Below are 24,020 nucleotides of genomic sequence, written 5' to 3' on the forward strand. Positions count from 1 at the left end.
CATCCCCACTGCAATCTACAAAATAGTCAGCTATGACAATCATGCATGCGTTCAAACTACTGTTAGAGCGATCTCCTTCATTCTGGACTACCAAACGTTGGCAGGTCAGATTATGAGAGACATATTAATGATATACTAACATTCAAATGCTTTAAGGCAGTACTAATTCCTACTCCTAAAATTGTCTCAAAATCCTAGAATTTAACTCATATATATATGGGTCTCTGGCTGAGGACATAAATATACGTTTCTGCTTACAGGAATATGTATATTTTTTGAAAGCTCTCATAATATTTATGATAGCAAAATAGAATTAAATATATAGCTTGTTGCTCCACTTGTTCAACCATTCACTACTGTCAGTTGATTTCATCAGATACATACCTTTGTCCAAGTCCGACGTTTGGTTAATTGTTGCAGGTTTTGTTTCGGGTTCATCTGTAGAAGTGAAACGAAATAGACACATGTTAATATATATATATATATATATTTGTGTGTGTGTGTGTGTGTGTGTATGTGTGTGTGCATATGTATGTATGTGTGTATGTGTGTGTGTGTGTGTGTATGTATATTATATATATATATATATATATTTGGATGTTGTGCAAAACCAAAAAAATACAAGGGTCTTCCGAAGCATCTCATTTTAAAAAATATCACTGACGATACACTCACTATGAAAATATATAATCCCAAGTTACTACGTAGTAAACAATTTGTGGGGATAACATTGCGGGACAAATTTTGTAAGATCTTAAGTATACCCACATATGTACATAGATCCATACACACACACACACACATATATATATATGTATATATATTATATATGTATGTATGCATGTATGTATGTATGTATGTATGATTGTATGTATGTATGTATGTATGTATGTATGTATGTATGTATGTATGATTGTATGTATGTATGTATGGTCGTATACATGTGTGTCTGTATGTATAAGTGTTTGCGTGTTTGTATGGACAGTTTTATGTATACTGATAAACATGTATATTATTTAGTGTACACTAAATCATGTCTACACTAGTGTAATATGTTATAAATTATATGGTACTATTACAAACTAATACCAGTATAGAAGGCTAGTTTTTCAGATACACAGAATATAAGATTTACAACAATTTCTGAACAGATACATTTATAATAATTTTTTATACACTAAAATAAATTACTTTTCCATAATGCTGGCTGTGAAACGTTTGAAATCACATTGATATCATCTACTGATATAAATATATTCTTCTCATAGAACATGATTTACTTGATATATTATATATAGAGAGAGATATCATATGTGTGGGTTTTCTGACAAACTTCCATTTAGTCATTCAATACGACACAGCTTCAACTTGAAAAAAAATCAAAATATCCTCAGGCGAGAGGATGAAAGTGGCAGGGACAAGTAAAGGATATTACAGACAGTTTCTTGCTGGATTTCTACACAATCGGTAACCAGTGGGTTATGGCCGTTCCAGTACAGAACCTGTGAGTAATTGTGCTGTCCTTGTCCTCCAGTAGTCGCGAAGCAGCTCTATTTAGACATAGCACTGTTTTCCCCAACAGGGGAAGAGGCAAGTAAAGGAACCCCAAACATTGCTTACACACCTTGTAGCTGTTTTGTTATTCAGCAACACAGTTGACACACGAAGAAATGTAAGAATATTAACCTTGATTCTTGGAATGTGTGCACTCTCCAAGCCAATCACAAAGCACCAAAACAAAAAACAGCACGAGTTGCCGTTGAACTAAAAAAATTCAATATTTATATAACTGCATTTAGTGAAACATGTCTTGCAGGATCGTCACAGTTAGAAGAAATTAAAGATAGATACAAATTTTTCTGCTGTGGAAGAAATGAAGACGATCCACGCCAATCTGGTGTTGGTTTGCCATAAAAACAGAAATAACTAGATCCATCCTTTCTGTAACAAAATGTATTTCTGACCGCATCTTGACACTAACGTGGGAACTTGATCAGAACCCTCGTGTTTGTCAGTTGTTATGCCCCAAGCATGGCTAGCACTCAATAGGAAAAGGATGTATTTTTACAACTAACTCCGTGATGTCACTCAAGTTGTCATCGTAGGGATAAACGTATCCTTATAGGTGACTTTAACGCTCCTGTTGGAATGAGAGGTTGTGCTTGATCGCCATGGTGTAAGTCGAACGAACTTAAGCGGTCTGCGTGTGATCTTCATCTGCAGGATATTCAGTCTAAACACCACAAATACCTTTTTTCAACAGCGAAATCGTTGCAAGACGACCCGGACGCATTCTATATTTCAGGATTGGCATCTCATAGACTGTCATCACTAAGAAACGTGATAATAGGGACTTTACCATTAGACGTTCCTTCCGTAACACCTGCTATCTCTCTGGCCATTATCTTCTCCATAGTAAGGCTACGTCCCTTCTGAAACACACAAGGTTACAAAAGTCATCAGTGCCTAAGTGCATTAATGTTCTGCCTTTGAAATCTGCTGAAAATCAGACAGTAATCTCTATCAAGTTGAACGCTTCAATCAAAGCTGTTGATATTCATGATGACATAGAATCACCTTGGTTGGCTCTCACAAAACATAGATAAATGATAAGAGCTCATGCAGAAAAGAGAATGCCTACAAAAAATGCAGAGGCCAGGTCCAGCATCCTCTGAGACAGATGAAGGAGGTTTGGTGCTCTTTCAATACTACTAAACTCGAAGAAGCTGCAGATAGAAAGGATTATAAAGCCTTTTGTGATGGCCTCAAGAGCATGGTGTAACTCCTACATTTTATCGAATAGAGAGACATTGCTGACTGATAAATCTGACATCCTGAAACGATGAAATGATCACTTTGAAGCTGTGTAAACTCCACCTCAGTCACTAATGAAGACGTAAAAATGCCGGTTCCACAGCACACTGAGATACCAGAACTGTCTCTGGAGCCAGTCTTCCTGAAAGTAGTAAACTCTATTAAACATATCTTTTCTGGTAAACACATGGCAGGGATGCTATCGCTCCTGAGATCTACAAACATGGTGGATAGTTTTTAAGAAACTGCATGACCTCTTCATAAACATTTGGATAGTAGGCCGTATACCAGAGGGCTTCATAGATGCATCAGTTTAACATTTTTATAAGAACAAAGGAGACAGCAATGTCTGCGATAATCAACAAGGAATATCGCTTCTGTCTGTTGTTGGTAAGAACGTGCGTGACGCATTCTTGGCAGGATCATCAAACACGTTTTAAAGGGTAACTATCCAGAATCATAGTGCGGAACTTGTTCAGGCCGTGGCAATATCAACATGATCTTTAATCCCTCCGACAGGGCGTATAAGACCTATCTAACCTCTTCGATGCTGTCAACCTGCAAGTACTATGGTAAGTTCTGAAAAAAGCTTAGTATAACTAACAAGAGGGAACACCGGCCCTCGCATGTGAGCTGCTAGATGCAGAAGGAAATATTGAGAGAAAGTGGTGGTGTAAAAGTCAGCAGAATTTCGCTGTTTCCTTCTGGCGCAGCCACGTGAAGCTTAGGTGTTTCGCTCATAAACACACACACACACACACACACACACACACACACACCGAGCGCTCTGAGATTCGAACCCGCGATCCCTAGATCACGAGTCCGCAGCTCTTTTCTCTTGACCATGTACCTCCTCCCCCTACCAGTATTTACTCAATTTTCTAGGCTGTTTTCGTTGCTATCTTTCGTTTAAAATATTTACTTTATTTTCTGTAACATACCAACACATTCGGTGTTACTAATTGTTTTGGGGGTTTTTTTTTACAAAAAAGCAGATTCCACCCTCTCCAACGTCATCTGAAGGATACTTTTAAATGTCCGAAAGGAGCTGGAGAATTCAGGATTCGTCTACGAGGCGACAGTAGAGAAGTAGGATTTCTGCAAAGACGAGATGAACGCTCCAAACAACAACAATGACAATCATTGTCTTCGTTAACAGTGAAGGTGACATCATACCACCCCACTTCTTCCCTCAAGCTGAATACAGACGGTTAGATCCGTATTCTGAGCAAGTTGGTGAAGCCCAGGATAGACTGGGTAGCTAAAGTGAGGCCGCATGTATGGCTGCAAGACACTGTGCCCTGCTACACCATATCGAAGACCGAGGCCTAGCTATCGGAGAAATTTCTTCGATCACAAAGTATCTGATATTTTCCCCTCCTCACCCGTTAAAACCAACTCGATTTTGTGCGGGGGTACGGTGGAATGAGAGACCAACTTATACAACTGCAATATGAGAGACGAGCTGAAGGTCAAGCCTATGAGGACCTTCAAGACTGTAAAACGTGTAATAGCGATGAAGCTTTGGGGGTTGCCTAGAAGATGTCATCGAAAGAATATCTCAAGAAGTCAATTTTGTCGAATGTATCTCAAAAAATAAAAACTGATTTATTCACCCCGAGAGAGTCATCATCCGAACGAATACTGTCGGTACACTGTATATATATCTATACACATACATATATACATAGTTATTAAGTTTGAAATGGCTCATGATTATTTCTCCAGAAATAATCATCAAGTTATACATTTATATGCAGGGGACACGTCAATGTATTACTGCTTGAATCATATGCAATTATATTGATGAATGAGTGGAATATCATCCGTAACATTCTATGTGAAATATACGTAAAAAAGATTTAACTTAAGAGTACCTATGTGTTTACAGGAATACAACAAACTGTATATATCTCAAGAGTGGAGGAAAATTATCATAACATTAATGAAAAAAGATAATGAAAGACAATATTCTATTCTCTCCACACCTTTTATTATCCACAATAGACGAAATATTTTATCAGATTCCTACCTGTACTTTGTTTAAATATATCTGGTGAGGATTCGGATTTTCCTATTGACTCAGAGTTTCCTATCGATTCGGTTTTCCCTGTCAAAATTAAACAAAGCAGGCATTAGTTCAAGTAAATGTATATATAAAGTTACATAGGAATACTCCGTCGGTTACGACGACGAGGGTCCCAGCTGATACGATCAACGGAACAGTCTGCTCGTCAAATTAACGTGAAAATGATTGAGCACTCCACAGACACGTGTACCCCTAACGTAGTTCTCAGGGAGATTCAGCGTGACACAGAGTGTGACAAGGCCGGCCCTTTGAAATACAGGTACAACTCATTTTTGCCAGCTGAGTGGACTGGAGCAACGTGAAATAAAGTGTCTTGCTCAAGGACATAACGCGTCACCGGGAATCGAACTCACGACCTTACAATCGTGAGTCGAATGCCCTAACCACTAAGCTACGCGCCTTCACATGTATATGTATATATATATATATATATATATATATGTATATATATATATATATATATATATATATATATATATATATATATATATATATATATATATATATATATATATATATATATATATATATATATATATATATATATATCCTGTGTGTGTGTAAATATACACATATATACAAACGCAGACACGTGTATATATATATATACACAAGGTTAATCTACATTCAGCTTTATCAGTCGAGGTTTTTAACCAAGTTTACATCGCAGTTTTATAAGTTTCAGATATGATATAGCCAGATCATCACTGTGTGTAATTATCATTAAACTGTTCTTAAGTATAATGCCATGTTCTATACTCATTTACCTGTTTTACCGTTTCTTTCATATTTCTAAAATTTCCCCAGTTGTTCTTGAAAATCTATGGAGATATTACATCACATCACATTACCAGTTATTTTGCACAAAATTATTGTATCTTGTAAAGTTAAAAGGATTAATATCTGGCGTGACCTTTCTAAATATCTAAGGAAGAGATGTATCCGATGCTTTAGACTTTTCCTATTTTCTCAGGACAAACATTCATAAATTTCAACGCATTACAAAACACTAATGTATTCAAATTGCTTTTACAACCATCTCCGTCAATTTGGAATAAGAAATGTTTGCGCGCCAGCTTATGCTTATTATTATAACGATATCCTCATATTCATGTGTTCCAGGTCATTTATAACTGCTTCTCCTTAAGAAGTTAAAACTTCTAGAATGGAGCTCCTATAAATGGAATTTGAATTGAGAAATGAATGTGTTTATCTGTATACAGTATAATCTATATTTGTAAAAGCTATTATAACATTTATCACAAACCAGATTGTTATAAACTGTTTGGTTCTCCACTCATTCAATCATCCACTACAGAAGGAGTATATAATTAGATACCTACATATGCCCCAGTTTACTTTTAGTATTGGTCCTTCTTTTCCTGTGAAAATAAAACGAAAGAGAAACATAAAATCAAATCTTTATATATAAAAGTGAAGTTGTGTGTCTTTCTCCCACGATTTAGATTCCTAACTACTCCCACATTTTGCGGTGCAGTGTAACCAAAAGCGGGTATCTTATAGTCGTGAGTCATATCGAGCCCTTCTGGGTATTAGCGCACGTCTACGATGAGTCTACGATTTTAAAAATAATTTACCATCATCTTTTTCCATTTTGATGCATTTTTTCGCTATTATATAGGGGAAGTAACTCTCTAAAAATGTCTACGATGAGTCAACGATTTAAAAAAAATTTAGTATCATTTTTTTTTCCATTTTTAATGCAATTTTTTGCTATCTTTTGGCTATAACTCTCTAAAAATGCTTATATAGTTATTTCCCTTACAAACCCGAGCAACGCCGGGCGATACTGCTAGTATATTATACGTGTTTCCTGTCACTGGTTTCTCCAAATATATATCCTTTCTTTCTCTCACTCATTTTTATCCACATCTTCGCTCATATTTACAAATATTCTAGTCTCTATCTCACTCCCACTTACTCCCCCCCTATCTCCATCCACCCACACCTACAATGCAACCCTCACTGTTACCTTACCCGTCCTTTCCCCTGTATACCTACCCTTCCTTCACCTCTGTTTCCCTCACAATATACTCCCGTCCCCCGTCTCTACCTTAACCTTCCTCTCTGTCTCCTCACATTTCCCCCGTCACCCGTTTTAGTCTCTTCCCTTCCCAGATTGCTTCCCATCACCTACCGAACTTCTCACACCTGTCCGCTCTTCCTTCCATGACACCTCTACTCTCTTTGTATTTGCACTCAAAATCTACAAAGAAGATGGCAAGAAATTGGAATTCTACAAAGAGTATTTTTCCTACTGGTAGAAGGCGATTCGCCTATTTAATTCCCGCTACCTTAAAGAACAATGGTTTCTCCAGATATATGGCCCAAATAGAACGGAAGAAGAATGAGTTCGTCCGACCAACTGTGCTCATACGGACACCTCTGGAAAAACTAGACATCATTTTCAAATGTGGAGACAAAAATTATGACACTGCCTGTGAGAAACCTCACGCAGAAAGCAGTGACAACAGAGTTAAGAAGCTCAACAAGGAAGGAAACAATAAAAGTACGAACAACCAGAGTCCCAACACCTCCCACTCCAGCAATGTAGAAGAAGAAAAAGAAGAACCAGGCGAAAGCAAAGTGAATGAGGTTCTAAAATAAAAACCCAAATCAAACCCTCTCAGAGAAAAAGGTCTATCGAAAAGTTCCACAAAAGAGGTGTCTGCGGGTATGGAAAGAGTGGGACGAACTACCGTTTTGCGCACCCGGCAGTGGAGCAAAGTCCATCACCTACCCAATAAAGGATAGAACCACAAAAATCTATATCTCAGCACAAACCTGCAGAAAAGAAGGCCAGATAGAAGTCATATGCAGATGCAGTACAAGCTGCAGCGGTTGAGCAACAGCATTTTTGAAAGTGTGGCACAGGAAATAGTGCAACGGTTGTCATGGCTACAAAGAAAGCTGAGCTATGTACCTTCGCACACAAGACCTCCTCAATTGATGAAACCAGGACGGGCACCACTGTCACCAAACCACTCACCACACCAACACCAACGCTATTTCTACTAATGAATATGAGAGGCCTGCTACAGAACATTAACAAATGCAAAATTGAGCACCTGAAGAATCTTTCTGCATGTAATCAAGCTAAGTGCAGTGCACTTACAGAAACGTATCTATCTGCTCGCATAAATGATGCGGAGATACACATACCAATGTATGTTATCTTCTGTGCAGACAGAAGAAAAAGAAGTGACGGTGGAGATGCAATGTAGATCCGCGAAGATGCCACACCAGTAAACCTGTTATCGAACTCGAACTCGGTCTGTGACACACTCACAGTACATCTAAAGCAACTTGATATAGTGATATGCACACTAGATCGCCCACCTGATGCCTTAAATCATGATGGGAAATTTGAGGAAAGCCTCAGCCTGATAAAGGAATTACTAACTCAATTGGATCAACGTACTACTATTTTCCTTATGGGTGACTTCAACGTCCCCAACATCAGGTGGCCTGGTGGCAATATAATCTCTGGAATTACGCACAAAAAGCGAAATCAAACTGAATCTCTACTTGATCTTACGAAAATGCTATTCGTGAAGCAAATCATAGTCTTTCCAACCAGGCACAAAGACACCCTGGACCTCTGTTTTACAAGCAATGTGGAAATCACCGAGAATATTCTCAGACCATAACATGCTACAACTGAGAATGTATGGCCCGGAATTAACTACAGATAAACACCGCACAGATGGTGCTCAAACGCTATCCAGCCTAAGTTTCTATAAGGCCGACTGGAATTCACTTGAAAACAGATACTCCAGCAGAACTGGCGTAAAACCACCCTATGCAAGACAAAGATATGAGACTCAATAAACTCATGTCAATAATACAAACCGTATGTTTTAAATATGTCCCAGAGAAGAGAGACCATACGCACAAAAACATTACCGAGATAGGAGAATATTGATGCGGCGAAGAATAAAGATCTCGAACCGTTTAAACAAACACCGAGATAGAAAATAAACTCAAAGGAGTCTGCCTGATCATGCTATAAGATAGGGTTAGTATTTGGTTAATGAGGGTTGCGAAAGGTATAAACTTGGAGAATTAACTCCAGATATGTTCAAGTGCTTCATATTCGTTAAAGGGCTTGTGGCTACGGAAGACGCGGAAATTAGAAAAATAATATCATCAAACTTGAATAAATATGTTGACAAGAAAAAAAGAAGACAATAATGATGACGATAATGATGATCATGACGATGATCATGATGATGATAATAATAATAATAATAATAATAATAATAATAATAATAATAATAATAATAATAATAATAATAATAATAATAATAATAATAATAATAATAATAATAATAATAATAATAATAATAATAATAATAATAATAATAATAATAATAATAATAATAAAAATAACAATGTACAAAGGTGTAAAAGAAAAAGACAAATAAATCCAAAACAGTACTATGGTTGCGGAGACCTGCACTTAAAGAAATATTGTCCCTTTAAAGATAAAACAAAAAAGCGTTTTAAGTGCAGTAAAATTGGGCATAGACAGTCAGAATCCTGGTTGAAGAAAAATGTAAGAATGAGAAACCGAAGAAAGTCTCCTCAACAAAAATGAATTATACCATAGAAAACCGAAATTTTTGTGTCGGTAAAAATAAATGGTTTCCAGACAAAAATGCAATTAGATGCCGGTTAAGACATATCGATGACTGATACGGCAACCTGGATTAACATAGAGATAGAGGAAACCGGTAAACGTTTGGAGAAATCCCCATTAATTACCAATATATATATATATATATATATATATATATATATATATATATATATATTTATATGTAAGTGTGTGTGTGTGTGTGTTTACTTGTGTTTGCGCGTGTGTGTTTGTGTTTGTGTGTGTGTGCCTGTGTTTGTTTATTTGTCTGTATTAGGTCTTCGTTCGGCGAAAGAATATGGTGGAATCAGAACTAGGATTGAAAATAATAGACCTGGGATCAATTCAACGTAATTCTATGCATCGCTGCAGTCAGACACAATTAAAACATAAAAGTTAAGTTAAATATACGCAGATAATTACAAGAACGTGTGTGATATGAAAGAACTTTGACTTCCAATAAAAACTGTAGAGAAATAAATATATTGATGATGATAAGTGGAGGTTGTTGATGATGATGCTAATGATGCTGCTGATGATGTAGGTACTGAGGATGATGAGGATGACTACGATGATGAGGAAATTGTTGTAATGTATGTGGTGGTGGTGGTGGTGGTGGTGGTGGTGGTGATTGGAGAAAACGAATTATCTAAATAAACGTTTTACTTTTTGTTTGAAAATTAGTAACCAGGTATCCGATCAATAAAATTATAGTTGCTGCACACAATCCCACCACGATGCCGCACCTAGAATATAAAACAGAAAAATGTCTTTAGTTAGAGAGAGACTGAAAGAGGTTATAATTAAATATATATTTGTGTTGTAAATAGATGTATTTAGTGGAGGCGCAATGGCCCAGTGGTTAGGGCAGCGGACTCGCGGTCTTAGGATCGCGGTTTCGATTCCCAGACCGGGCGTTATGAGTGTTTATTGAGCGAAAACACCTAAAAGCTCCACGAGTCTCCGGCAGGGGATGGTGGTGCTCCCTGCTGTGCTCTTTCACCACAACTTTCTCTCACTCTTACTTCCTGTTTCTGTTGTACCTGTATTTCAAAGGGCCGGCCTTGTCACTCTCTGTGTCACGCTGAATATCCCCGAGAACTACGTTAAGGGTACACGTGCCTGTGGAGTGCTCAGCCACTTACACGTTAATTTCACGAGGAGGCTGTTCCGTTGAACCGGAACCCTCGTCGTGGTAACCGACGGAGTGCTTCCATCAAATGTATGTAATTACAAAATGGAAACAGGATTGAACGAAGGAAACAATGTTTTACTATTACATCAAAAACGCATGGTGGTGTATTGGAAATTTTCCATAATGCTGTTTTCTTCCTTCTTTTTTTCTTGGAGATAATAAAGGTTTTACTTTGAATTATGTGGTCTGTTACGTCATCATTTTACCTTTATTTATAAACATATATTCCGTATTTGGTTATTTGTACATGTAAAGGCAGCGCGCTGGCTGAAAAGCTAGCACGACGTGCTAAATGCTTCGCATAATTTTGTCCATCTTTACGATCAATGTTCAAATTCTGCCGAGTTTGACGTTACATTTCGTACTTTCGGAGACGAGGAATTAAGTACCATTCAAATAATGGGGGTCGATGTCATCGACTATCTTCCTCCCAACAAATTTCAGGTCTTATCTCTATATTAGTAATATGGAAGCACTCCGTCGGTTACGACGACGAGGGTTCCGGTTGATCCGAATCAACGGAACAGCCTGCTCGTCAAATTAACGTGTAAGTGGCTGAGCACTCCACAGACACGTGTACCCTTAACGTAGTTCTCGGGGATATTCAGCGTGAAACAGAGAGTGGCAAGGCCGGCCCTTTGAAATACAGGTACAACAGAAACAGGAAGAGTACAGCAGGGATCACCACCATCCCCTGCCGGAGCCGCGTGGAGCTTTAGGTGTTTTCGCTCAATAAACACTCACAACGCCCGGTCTGGGAATCGAAACTGCGATCCTATGACCGCGAGCCCGCTGCCCTAACCACTGGGCCATTGCGCCTCCACTTAGTAATAATTATATGTACATATATACATACACATTAGTAACAGGTTACGGGTTTGATGGTCATTTATTTTAGGCGTTGTCAACACAGTTAGTTACCGAAATTCTCTGGGGCTCTGTATAGAGATGATGATTTGTTTGTGAATACGAAGTTTTAGGAAGAAAGAAAAAAAATGAGCGAGGAAGAATTTAATAAAAATTGAAGTAATTTTGGTTACTCTACCTCTGCGGAAATCAAGAGTAAATAAGCAAACTTTCTCGTTCCTACATTTGAGTTAAATACTGCTATTTTATATCCATTTCATGAACCTCATGAGAATATAAATTATTTCAATAGATCTTATCACACAATAGATCTTATCCCACGTTTTCATTGTTAAATGCATTTGAAATATATTTATTTATTAGTCTCCGCAGATACGATGGGTTAAGAATATGTTCATTTGAGAAGGAAGACTGCATGACTGTCCTTTTCGTTGCCTCTTCGTTACGACATATAGCAATGGGAGATCCAGATCTTTTTGCTTCCCTGACTTGCCAGGTTCATCCTCAAATATCTTTCAGACGTCTTTCTGACGGCACTGGAATAGGAGTTTCGATATGTCCGGCCTCTTGTTAAGACAAATCTAGATCACAGATCTTTTCTCGAGCTGACCTTTCTCACCAATTGGCAGCACAAGAAGATTGGGTTTGACAAAAATAACTGTCCAAAGTGTGCTTCACCTATCTCTGTTGAGTACCTTTGGCAAAAGAAACGTTGGTTTTCATGCCGGTGCTGTCACTGATACTGTTGTTGTTGTTGTTGTTGTTGCTGTTGTCGTCGTCGTTGTCGGTGGTGGTGGTGGTGGTGGTGGTGGTGGTGGTAGTGGTGGTGGTGGTGGTCGTCGTCGTCGTCGTGATGGTGGTGGTGGTGGTCGTCGTCGTGGATGGTGGTCGTGGTGGTCGTGGTGGTGACGGTGGCATAGGTGATTAGGCGATAATGCTGCCTGTAGTGGAGGATGTGGTTTCATTTTCTTACAGGAAACTGCGGTTCGCATGAAAAAAAAGTTGGTGCTGTTGTCATTGATGTTCCTCTCGCCACGTCTGTTATTGTTAACGTCCTCGTTATGGTTGGTTTTGCTGATCAAAGTGGTGGTGACAGTGTTGTTGTTGATGGTGCTGTTGGCATGTCTTTATTAATTGTTTATTAAGCCCTTACTGATTAAGACAGCATTGATGATAACAACGATAAATGATATGCGTGTTTGCGATCACATATGCATGTCTGGATATATGTATGCGTATGGATATGTATGTGTGTGTGTATATATAAATATATATGTATGTGTGTATATATGTGTGTGCATGTGTGTGCGTGAGTGTATGAGTATTTGTATTTATGTATGTATTTCTATATGTATGTATATGTGTTTGTATGTATATGCATGTATGTATTTAAGGAGTTGCGGAGCCCTGCATTATGGGTGTGTGTCCAGCGCAGGATTGCTCACGTAAAGTTTTTAAAGGTAACCGGTTCCCTTTGAGTTTTTTAAGACAAAATCCTCTAGAGATGGTCCCTGTGTAAAAATACTGGTGGTTATGATAATTTAGCAACACTTTCCTCTGCTTGAGCTACGTGGGACGAAAGCTGACGACTTTCGCCCATATATCCTGAGGGTGAGCAGCATAAGCCATTCATATTCGTACAGTCTGTTAGAAGAAAATGAATTAAGACAATGAATATACCTGTCACGGAATAATATTTTTCTGAGTAGACCTGTTGCAGATGAAGGAAAACCTATAGTTGAATGTGTAAAGAGGATGCATGGTATGTGGATGGAGAAGCAGGTCTCAGATATGATGGAGGAGAGACTCTGTGACAAGGTAAGTACAATAAGTAAAAGGATCGTTTACATCATAACCGCTTGATGAGATTAAAAGAGGCTGACGATCGAAAAGACAGCAAGTGATGTAGAAGTGACTACAGAGAAAGTTGATGAGGCTGGAGTTGGTGAAGGTGCCCCGGAGAACAATGTAGACTGACTGATTGATGAGAAGCTATATCTGATCGAATAAATCACCAGATTCTGTTATCAGGAGGATACATTCTAGAAATATAGAAGATGTTCTCGTATTGATCTATGCAGGATGGGTAGTTGTCACCAGAAGATTAGATATCACACAAGGAAATATTAGAAAAGAGTTGTGAAACAGGACACTACAAAATACAGTGAAGACTTTAAGACAGGATAAGAGTAGAATAGAAACCTGGAAACTGAAGAATTTAGGAAATACAATATATTTCCCATAGAAAAGATATTTAAGGAAAAAGAAAATATCTGGAACAGTAATAGAAGAGTTGAAACAGCGTATCATAGCGGTAGCAGGCAAGCTCTCAAGATACCAGAAAAGAATAGATAAGATTAACGGAATATTTTATTTGAGACAAACGAGAAGAGATTTTATAACCAAATAAATTGTGGAGAACGAAGTACTGAAGACGAGAATCCTAATTCTAAAGGAAGCCAGAAATAGCAATATTTGGGAGAAATCAGTACATCATAATGGATATGCAATAGGGTTAAAGAAAGTGAGGGAAGAAGTAATGAGTGAAAAAACAGCCAGATCTAAGATGAACTAGTTCATTATTGAGTAAAGTCCTAGGGAAAATGCCAAATCGGAAGGGCCTAGGTCCAGATTTTGTCCAAGGGTACTGGCCAAAATAATTCAGTAGTTTACATAGGAGGCTGAGGGAACAACTTCAGGATTGCTTTAATGACAGAATAATACCAGATTGAATGACTAGAGGGAGGAAAATACTCATTATGAAATACTCATTATGAAATAGGGTAATACAGCTATCAACTATAGACCAGCCACTTGCTTACCATTAGTGTAGAAGCTGTTAACAGGAATGCTTTTAGAAAGCATTTAGGAGCACCTTGACAACCAGACTTTACTACGAGAAGAACAGAAAGATTGCCACAAGAAGGCTAGAGGAACGCCTTTTTTTATTATATATAGACAAAGCAGTTCTAAATGGTGTAAATGCAAGAATGAAAAAATAATAAAAACATGAGTAGATTATAGGAAAGCCTATGACATGATCCCAAACTCATGAATAAGTGAATGTTTCATTATGTTCAGTATAGCAAATAATTTAAGAGAATTAATTTTGCATGGTGTAATGGAAAGTAGATCTATACTCAGGTGACACACCCTTAGGGAAAGTTAATATAAAAAGAGGAACTTTCCAGGGGGAATCGTTATCCCCTTTGATGTTTGTCTTATGTTTGATCCTCCTCAATTTAGTATTAAGGAAGGCAAATGAAGGGGATCAGTTCAGGAATAATAATGGGAAAACTAACCATTTGCTGTACAAGGATGAGCTGAAACTGTTTAGTAAGACTCTTCAGCAAAGATACAGGCATCAAATTTGGCATAGATAAATTTGCAATATTAATCATGAGAAGGGGACAGGTTGTTAACAGCGAAGGTATCCCATTATCAAACAGCCAGACATTAAAGTGATTGAGAGGAGGGGAGAGTTATAAGGGTCAAGGTGTATTAGAATCTGAAAGATTACTAACTACAGAAATGAAAACCAAAATTGAGGAGTATATCAGAAGGGTGAGAAAGCTAAAGATGTCAAAGCTAAATGGTTCGTATCTATCGAAGGTTGTAAGCTGTAAATACTTGGGAAGTATCATTATTTAGATACTCGGAAGCTTTTATAGACTGGACAAAACTTGGAGAGTGGACTCCACTGTAGAGCATGGGTAGCAATATTATACGTAAGTAGAAAGGAAGGTGTAAGAGGATTAATCTCAATGGAAGACTGCTTGGAGTTAGGTAGAGTACATAGAGACTCCTGTGTAGGTAATAGTGAACATTTTTTATTAAAAGCCGTTAGACTCACTGCAAGATATAGGCAAAACAAAATACGAAACGAACTTAAAAACCGGAGGAAAGAACATAAATTAGCCGATTGGCAAGAGAGGGCGTTGCATTATAGATCCCTAAAAATAGTCTCAGCAAATGCTAGTAGTGAGACATGGTCATGGCGGAAGAGGGGAAAACTGAAATTGGAGATATAAATTTTGTTAGTAGGTGTATAATATCAAGCGAATATTATGCGATATTATGAAGTAGATTCGCAATGGAGATTATGCAAATCAAAAGAGGAAACCGTTATTCATATAGTAAGTGAATGTAGCATGATGGCACATAAAGAATACGAGAAAAGACATGAAAATACAGGGAGAGCAATCCACCGGGAGCTTTGTGGAAAGCTAGGATTTTGGCCTACTGATAAATAGTATGAACATGACAGAGTAAAAGAAGCCACAAGGTCTGATATGGTAGTAGCAGTAGTAGTAGTAGTAGTAGTAGTAGTAGTAGTAGTAGTAGTAGTAGTAGTAGTAGTAGTAGTAGTAGTAGTAGAAAAAGACAATAGAAAGTGCCAGAAAATTGACTCTACAGTTACAAATGAGGACAAAATTAATATGAAAAGTATAGAAAAAATTGCAAAGTACCAAGACCTAGCTATTGAATTACAGAGACCATGGAAAGTGCAGGTAAAATGCATCCCGGTATTTATAGATGCATTGGGAACTGTCCATAAACAGATGAACAAATGGATAGAGGAAATAGGCATAAAGCCCAGTTTAGTGCAGCAGCAGATAACAATGTGATTAGGGACAGCTAGGGTACTTTGGAGGGTTCTTGGCATCTAAGGTAACTTGTTGTAGGATTCTTGTCTTTTCCAAAAGTCCAATCTGTTGAGTGTAAATGAATGGCATAAATAACAAAACAATAATAATAATAAAAGGGTTTTAATAAATCACCTCCAGAACATAGGTGTTTAATTCAATATCCTTAAAGAACCCTTATTACGGGCCTTTTGATTGGGGTGAGCTACTACTTGACCTGAAGAAATTTCTAATTGGAGCCCACCCTCTGCAAGGTCATGTGATCTTTATCTTGTTATGAGGTCACCATGTTAGGCACATTGGGTTGTGATGCATGTGCCTGGTATGCCCGTATCAGACAGGTAGTCATGATGAGTATACTGGGACTCGTATTTTTTACCCTAGCAGCACTCTAATGGCATGCACTGCTCTCTTAATAATAATAATAATAATAATAATAATAATAATAATAATAATAAAGATAGGGCCAGCACTGAATAACCACATGGATGTACTAAACCGGGCTCTACATTCAAAAACAAATCTAATCCAATAACATCGATGGAATTAGATAAAGGAACCTGAGGAAAACGTGAAGGATGCAGCCTTTTAACGAAGACACTAAGAAACAAAAAACAGTTTCTCCTACGCACGGTGTCTCAATGAAACATGTGCGAAACACACGCGCGATATCAACACTGGAAAGTTTATATAGAATAAAATAGAAACGGACCAGAATAAAAAAAAATAGTGAATACATAAATAGAGTAATTACGCATGCACTCGAATGTCTACACAATCATATATACATTTTGATACCCATAGGACTACACATACATCCAAAAGTTGTACACACTAAGTGAAGTTTACAGGACACACACTCACTCACATGAAAACACGTATCACAAACCAAGCAAAAACAAAATCAAAACTTTCTTTGTTTTTCTTCTTATTTTATTCTCGTAGTTTCGAACCATCACAGAGTGAACCTTTCATTAGGGTAAAAAATACCAGGAAAAAAAACAATGTCTGGAGGTAAATCTATCAACAACAAAAATACAGACGAATACAGATCTGCTAGCATTAAGAAACTACGCTACGAACAATATTTAGATGCAGAGGCGGTGACGTCGCAAACACGTAACCCTAAACTGACAGATCCGTCCCCTAATGTAAGAGCCGAAGCTCGTTATGCCTCATTGTCAACAAAGCAAACCGCAATGGTCATCGATCGGATTACAAAAGACCACAAACCCGAATATTGAACCAAATTCTGATTGAAAATTCAGCTACTCGTTCAAATCCTCCCGACACACAGGAGCTGGACGTACCCCACAACCAGAATATTCCAACAGATGGCCATCCATGCCCGTCATCAAATAACCAAAAGAAAAAGAATGAAAAATAGTCTAAGGAAGTTAATAAAGAAGTTCTTGAGGCCTTCTACCATGCCATATATTTCCCCACAGATAAATCTAACACTGTACAAACCTACTTAAACTGGAGACAGAAACACTCTGAAGTAAGACACTACATAGACAGTAAAAAACTTGCCAACGTCAGCAGAAACATTATAACCAAAATTACTGACTGAAGTAGAGATTGACCAAATTAAACAAGAGGTAACGGATAAAAAGAACAAAGCTGTGGCTAAAGAAGATAATACAGTGGAAATAATTATACGCCATCCCAGGGCTGATAAAAACGCAGTAAGGATTGAAAGAGTTAGTATAATTGATATGCAAAGTGAAATACTCCCTGAACCAATGATAAACACTAAGACAGATGAAGAATAGATGAAGAATGTCACACAAATACTGACCCAACAGAACTACATGAGCTAAAATATCAAATCATGATTGAATGGCTGAAAATCAAAGAAACCAGTATGAATGAAAGCGATACTCTCCCAAAAATCCGCAATTCTGGCCAAAACCTGAAAACAATTGGTTAAATCCGCATTGCACTTAAGGATATAATTTCAGCTAATGTTGTTGATATCACAGATCTCAACTACCTGTACTATGCATCCGCGAAAACTCCACGATTCTATGTGGTGAAAAGATTTGAAAACAGCAAGTATGAGATTATGGAAAACCACACTAACTTTGAACAGTGACGACGATTCCCTAAATGCTGGTGATGTAAACATTTGATGTGGCATTTTCCAGGGTGACTCACTATCACAACTCCTCTTTTGTTTAGCCTTAATACCTCTCTCAAAATTGCTCAATGACGCACACTACGGATATAAAATGAGGGATAAAAATATAAATCATCTCATTTACATGGATGATTTAAAGCTCTTTGCAAACTATGACTAACAATTCGAGGGCCTACTAACGATACTGTGATGACATCAGAATGCAATTTGGCCTCGATAAATGAGCAAAAGCTACCTTTATCGAAGGAGAAATCACAGAAACATCTAACCTTGACCAGCAGAATGTCATAAAGAGTTGGACCCAGTGGAGAGCTACAAATACCTGCGGGTAATTGAAGGGGACGGAATAAGGTATTCAGTGATGAAGGAAAGGATCAGGAGAGAATGTTAGGGCAGAGTAAGAGGAATACTCAAGACAGAACTGAATGCGAGAAACAGGATCGAAGCGATCAATGCTTTAGCCATAGCAGTCGTGACTTACAGTTTCAATATTGTTAACTGGTCAATTACTGAAATATGTGATTTTAACAAAACAATACGAAAATAGTTGACAATGCATAGAATGCACCACCCTAAGGCACATGTAGAACGACTTTATCTGCCAAGAAAAGAGGGAGGCCGTGGACTTATAATACTGGCAATAACAATGAACATTGCTACAATTGACCTAGACACCTACCTGAAAAACTCTGAGGACTGGATGTTAAAACTTCTCTCAAAACATGAAAATAAGAAAGCATCATACTTAGTAACAAGACAGGCAAAGGAATATCTAAGTGAATTCCGAATACAACAAATTTCGGAATTAGACATACAAGAAACAAGCACAGAAAAAGCTAAGCGCATGAAAACCCGTGCCAAAACTGCGGCCTTAGATATTCTGGATAATAAATGGTAAGAAAAACCTCTCAATGGCAAATACCCAAAAAGAGCGAATAATGCAGATGTTGACAAAGCCCTGACTCATCAATGGCTAATGGCCTCTGGCTTAAAATCTGAAACAGAGGGGTTTATCATAGCAGCTGAAGATCAATGCCTACCTACAGGGAACTACCAGGCCAACATATTAAAGAACGGCAGTAGCCCAACATGTCGTGTATGTCGACAACAAAATGAAACCATTGATCATGTTGTCTCCAAGTGCAGTATTCTTGCGTCTACAGGGTATCTCAACAGGCATGATAGAGTTGCACAATATATTCACTGGGTAATTTGAAAAAGCCTGGACTTGCTCCATAATAAAAACTGGTGGGAACGCAAACCCTCTCCAGTGCTTGAAAATGATCACATCTCACTCCTCTGGAACTTCACCATCCAAAATGACAAAAAGATAGATGCGAATAGGCCAGACATCATATTGAAAGACTTCAAACAAAGAACATGCCTCCTCATTGGTATGACTGTCCCAATCGATATAAACGTATCTGTCAAGACCTACCAAAAACTGAGCAAATATAAAGATCTTGAAATAGAAATCAGCAAAATGTGGAACCTGAAGACTAAAACAATACCTGTTGTCATAGGTGCCCTGGGAATGATAGCAAAAGGGGCTGATTGCTACCTAACTCAGATACCAGGAAACCCAAAAATGGCAGAAATTCAAAAGATAGTGCTCATGGGAACTGCTCATATCCTACGCAAAATACTTTCCATGTAATATCAAGTTTTAAAACAAACATAATTTTCGTATGTTTTTTTAGGCATTCACTAGTACAACACTAAGTACAAAACCAAATATATGGCACCCTAGGCATAACACCAACACGAACTTCCAACTGTCTCTTGAGGTCTCTGGGTGAGAATTGGAGCCAGCTTGTGCAACTTTAAAGCAAAAGTCAAACATAGAATAATAATAATGATAATAATAATAATAATACTTGCTGCTGAAGCCTCAAATTTGGTGGTGGGCGGGAATATTCGATCATTTAGACCCCAGTGCTTCACTGGTACTTTATTTGTCGTCCCCGAAAGAATGAAAGTTAAACTCTTCCTCGGTGGAATTTGAACTCAGAACGTTGTGACAAACGAAATACTTCAAAGCATTTCGCCCGACGTACTAACGATTCTGCCAGCTCGGCTCCTTAATAACCATAGCAATTCTTTCCACAATAGGCAGAAGGCCTGAAACGTTGAGGGAAGGTGATAGTCGATTACATAGCCTCCAGTGCATAAATCGTACTTATTTCCTCGACCCCGAATGGATGGATGACAAATTCGATCGCAGCGGAATTTGAACTCAGAATTTAGGGATGTGCTCCAATCGAAGCTAAATGACCACTATAAGATTAAAGCAATTAACATGTGGGCTGTTTCTTTTTTCTGATGATATATGGGGCAAGAATAGTATCTTGGAAGAAGCATGAATTACAAGAGACTGGAGAACACCTAAATTAATGACAATGAACAAGGAACTACACCCCAAGAGCGACATGTCAATATTGTATGTAAAGAGGTAGAAAGGGAGACGGTGATTATTGCGAAGGTTGTGTAAGGAAAGAAAGGAATAGCCTGGCTTAGTATATCAAGGGGAGTAAAGAAGAAATGATTGAAGCAGTGAAAATTAATGGAAGCTTAAAAGTGAAGCTGTAGATCCGATACAATTTAAGAAAGACCAGAGAGAGCAGATGAAGAAAATTTGGCAGGACAAGAAAATGCACAGTCTGTTCTGGGAGAATAAAGATGAGATTGATTGGAATGGAACCAGGTATTGGTTGTAGAAAGGAGACTTTAAAATGCCTACTAAAGCATTATTGAGCTGCGCTGAAGAACAAGTTCTCAGAACAAACTACTCCAAATATCACATTGATAAAAGCAATGACTCGTAGTTCATCATAAGCAGGTTATTATATAAAGAGCAAGGCGTAGCCAATAATGCGACGAGTAAGAGTTAGAAACATCAAACATGTAATACAGATTCGTAGCGCATAAAATGGTGTAGGGATTAGAGAGAAATATAAGAGTGAAAGGTGTTCTAAAACGGAAGTGTGTTTCGCACAGAGTAAGGTGTACGCAGTAATTTTAGTTCATGTTTATAATTAATCACAAGCTTGTTTCGCCTTCTGCGTTGGGAAGGATCAGTTGTGATTATGATGATATTCTCGCCTTGGTAAAATGAGGACCCAGACCGCTTGTAGTGAGGTAAAGCGTCAATTATTGACAAGGTAAATCACAAATACTACTTTTTTCGATCTAGGAATAAGCATTCACTTAGCTGAGGATATACAAAGTAGGAGTTGTGCGTAACTAAATGAGTAGAGGTGAGCGTAGATTTTCTCTGTGATGTGTCCAGCGGTGGATTTTGTATAGTACCTAGTGAATGTATGAGCAACCACGGTGCATATACTGACCACATTTTCCTCACACTGTTGTCAATGGAACATGACAGATAAATGGAGATCTTCATGTGGAACAAGGACCTGGGGGCTGGACTCGGTGTTAGAATTGTAAGTGACTTTTCCAGCATTCCATCGTGAAAGGAGGAATTTCTTAAAAAGAGAAAAAATTGCGCATTCGCTAACTTCGGTACGCTTTCTATGTCTCTCTTAATCTTTGGTCATAAATGTTGTGTAAAGACTAGAGCAGTATGATCGCGAATAAATGTGGCCGAGACGGGTTTCTCCGAAGAGTCCTTGGAGTAACGTCACTCGACAGGGTTCTCAACTCCGTTATCAAGGAGTCTTTCCAGTTCGTGCTGCTACTTCACATGAGGATACTACGGAAAATTAGGTAGCATTTAGCTGAAGACTATTGCAAAATGGATTCTTCAAACCAAGCCAACAGGCAGGAAACCTTCTTTTTTTACTTTGATTGGAATGGAACCAGGTATTGGTTGTAGAAAGGAAACTTTAAAATGCCTACTGAAGCATTAGTGAGCTGTCTGAAGAACAAGTTCTCAGAACAAACTACTCCAAATATCACATTGATAAAAGCAACGACTCGTAGTTCATCACAAGCAGGTTATTGTATCAAGAGCAAGGCGTAGCCAATAATGCAACGAGTATGAGATAGAAACGAGTAAGAAATAGCATATTATCTGTAATATATTGCACTCAGTTACACAGCCCCCAAATCTAAGGACATTTATTTCTGAATGAACCATATGCAGCAGGTGACGGAGGAATAGTGACCGTAAAAGATGGATAAATAGAAGCATGGATGGATGGATAATTTGTTTCTGCATCTTGAAAAAATTCAATCGATAATAATTAACTATACTCTATAAATGTAAATAAATAAGATTAACGAATTGGGCATATATGAAATTGTAACTATTGATTAGAAAGTAGCAAAGGTGGAACGTCTCATATCTCTAATAATAATACTAAAATGAAGGAACTAAAGCAGGTATATATCATGACCTATGATGTTAAAATGTGAATAACATAACGTTATGTTAATTCTATAACTGGCACCAAAGATCCAGGAAAAGAATGAGATTTACATAAAAAACAGGTTCTTACAGTTTGTTGTACTTCTTAGATGACTTCCTATTCTCCCTGAAAGAAGGACATATAAAACTATTAGCATTAACTGTAATAGTGGATGAACGCATGTTACTGAATAAATTGATAAATGCGTTATTACTAAATGGAGGTTGTATGATCCTTCCAGATGTATATTACGTTTCCAAGAATGAGGCACGTCAATGTTGCTGTCATAAATGGATTAAGTGTAGAAAATAAAACATGTATTTCTGAATTTTAGCCAAAACAAAAGAGAGAAAGAAAGGAAAAGGGGAGAATTTTTATTGAAGTATACATGTACGGAAAGTCTCCTAATGAGTCATGCGCGTGCCAAAAAACAAGTTTCTAAACACCTGATGGATAGATTTGAATAATATTTTACTTACATACTAGCGAGTAAAAGAAAAAACGTAAGTAGGGGATGTGACACGATTACTATAATGGAATTGAGTGTAATTCCGGAGAAATGAGGAAATTTTATGAAAAATATAGATTTCACCACATATGCAAAGCTGTTAAGAAAATGAAAAGGTTTATATAGTGAACATTACAGTAAACATGTACTATCGCTTCTTCCTCAACAAGTGTCATAAGCCCAGCAATACCTCTATATCAAGCAGGTAATGAACACAGACATGCATGCATAGATTAAAGTAAAAGTGAGAAAGCAAAACATTTGGCATCACCTGAAAATGACAGTTAATTTTAGATAGAGAATAAAAATATTCAAAGTTTCTTACAGTTGTTTTTAAAATAGTTTAGCATATCGATTATCAATTGAGTCAGGATGCTACAGATGCGAGCAGATTTGACAAACGGAAATTAAAATAAGACCGTGTAAATGCATGCATGCATGTATGCTAACATGTAAGTACATATCTATGCGTGCAAGTGCTAATAATGAATAAATAAAGGATTTTTTCCCAAAATTCTGGCGACTTCTTTTGTCAATATGTATATATATATGTGTGTGTGTGTGTGTGTGTGTGTATGTGTGTTAGTGTGTGTATATATATGTGTGTGTGTATGTATGTATGTATGTATGTATGTATGTATGTATGTATGCATGTATGCATGTATGTATGTATATATGCATGTATGTATGTATGTATGTATGTATGCATGTATGTATGTATGTATGTT

General features: G+C 37.6%; 1 protein-coding gene across 4 annotated transcripts in view; it reads right to left on the reverse strand.

Moving 5' to 3' along the window:
* LOC115215172 overlaps window positions 1-24,020 on the reverse strand; it is a 36,308-nt gene that overhangs the window by 9,242 nt on the left and 3,046 nt on the right. The window contains exons 2-7 of one of the 4 annotated variants that reach the window (XM_036505433.1): window positions 22,875-22,910; window positions 10,230-10,309; window positions 6,247-6,285; window positions 4,847-4,924; window positions 1,687-1,764; window positions 385-438 (exon numbers count right to left, since the gene is read on the reverse strand). In XM_036505433.1, the coding sequence (XP_036361326.1) occupies window positions 385-438; window positions 1,687-1,764; window positions 4,847-4,924; window positions 6,247-6,285; window positions 10,230-10,309; window positions 22,875-22,910 (365 nt within the window). Of the gene's footprint in view, window positions 1-384; window positions 439-1,686; window positions 1,765-4,846; window positions 4,925-6,246; window positions 6,286-10,229; window positions 10,310-22,874; window positions 22,911-24,020 lie in introns of those variants that run through there. The other 3 variants (XM_029784354.2, XM_029784352.2, XM_036505434.1) reach the window with 3 other exon arrangements.

The sequence above is a fragment of the Octopus sinensis genome, linkage group LG8, assembly GCF_006345805.1.
Source record: "Octopus sinensis linkage group LG8, ASM634580v1, whole genome shotgun sequence".
NCBI classification, from domain to species: Eukaryota; Metazoa; Mollusca; class Cephalopoda; order Octopoda; family Octopodidae; genus Octopus; species Octopus sinensis.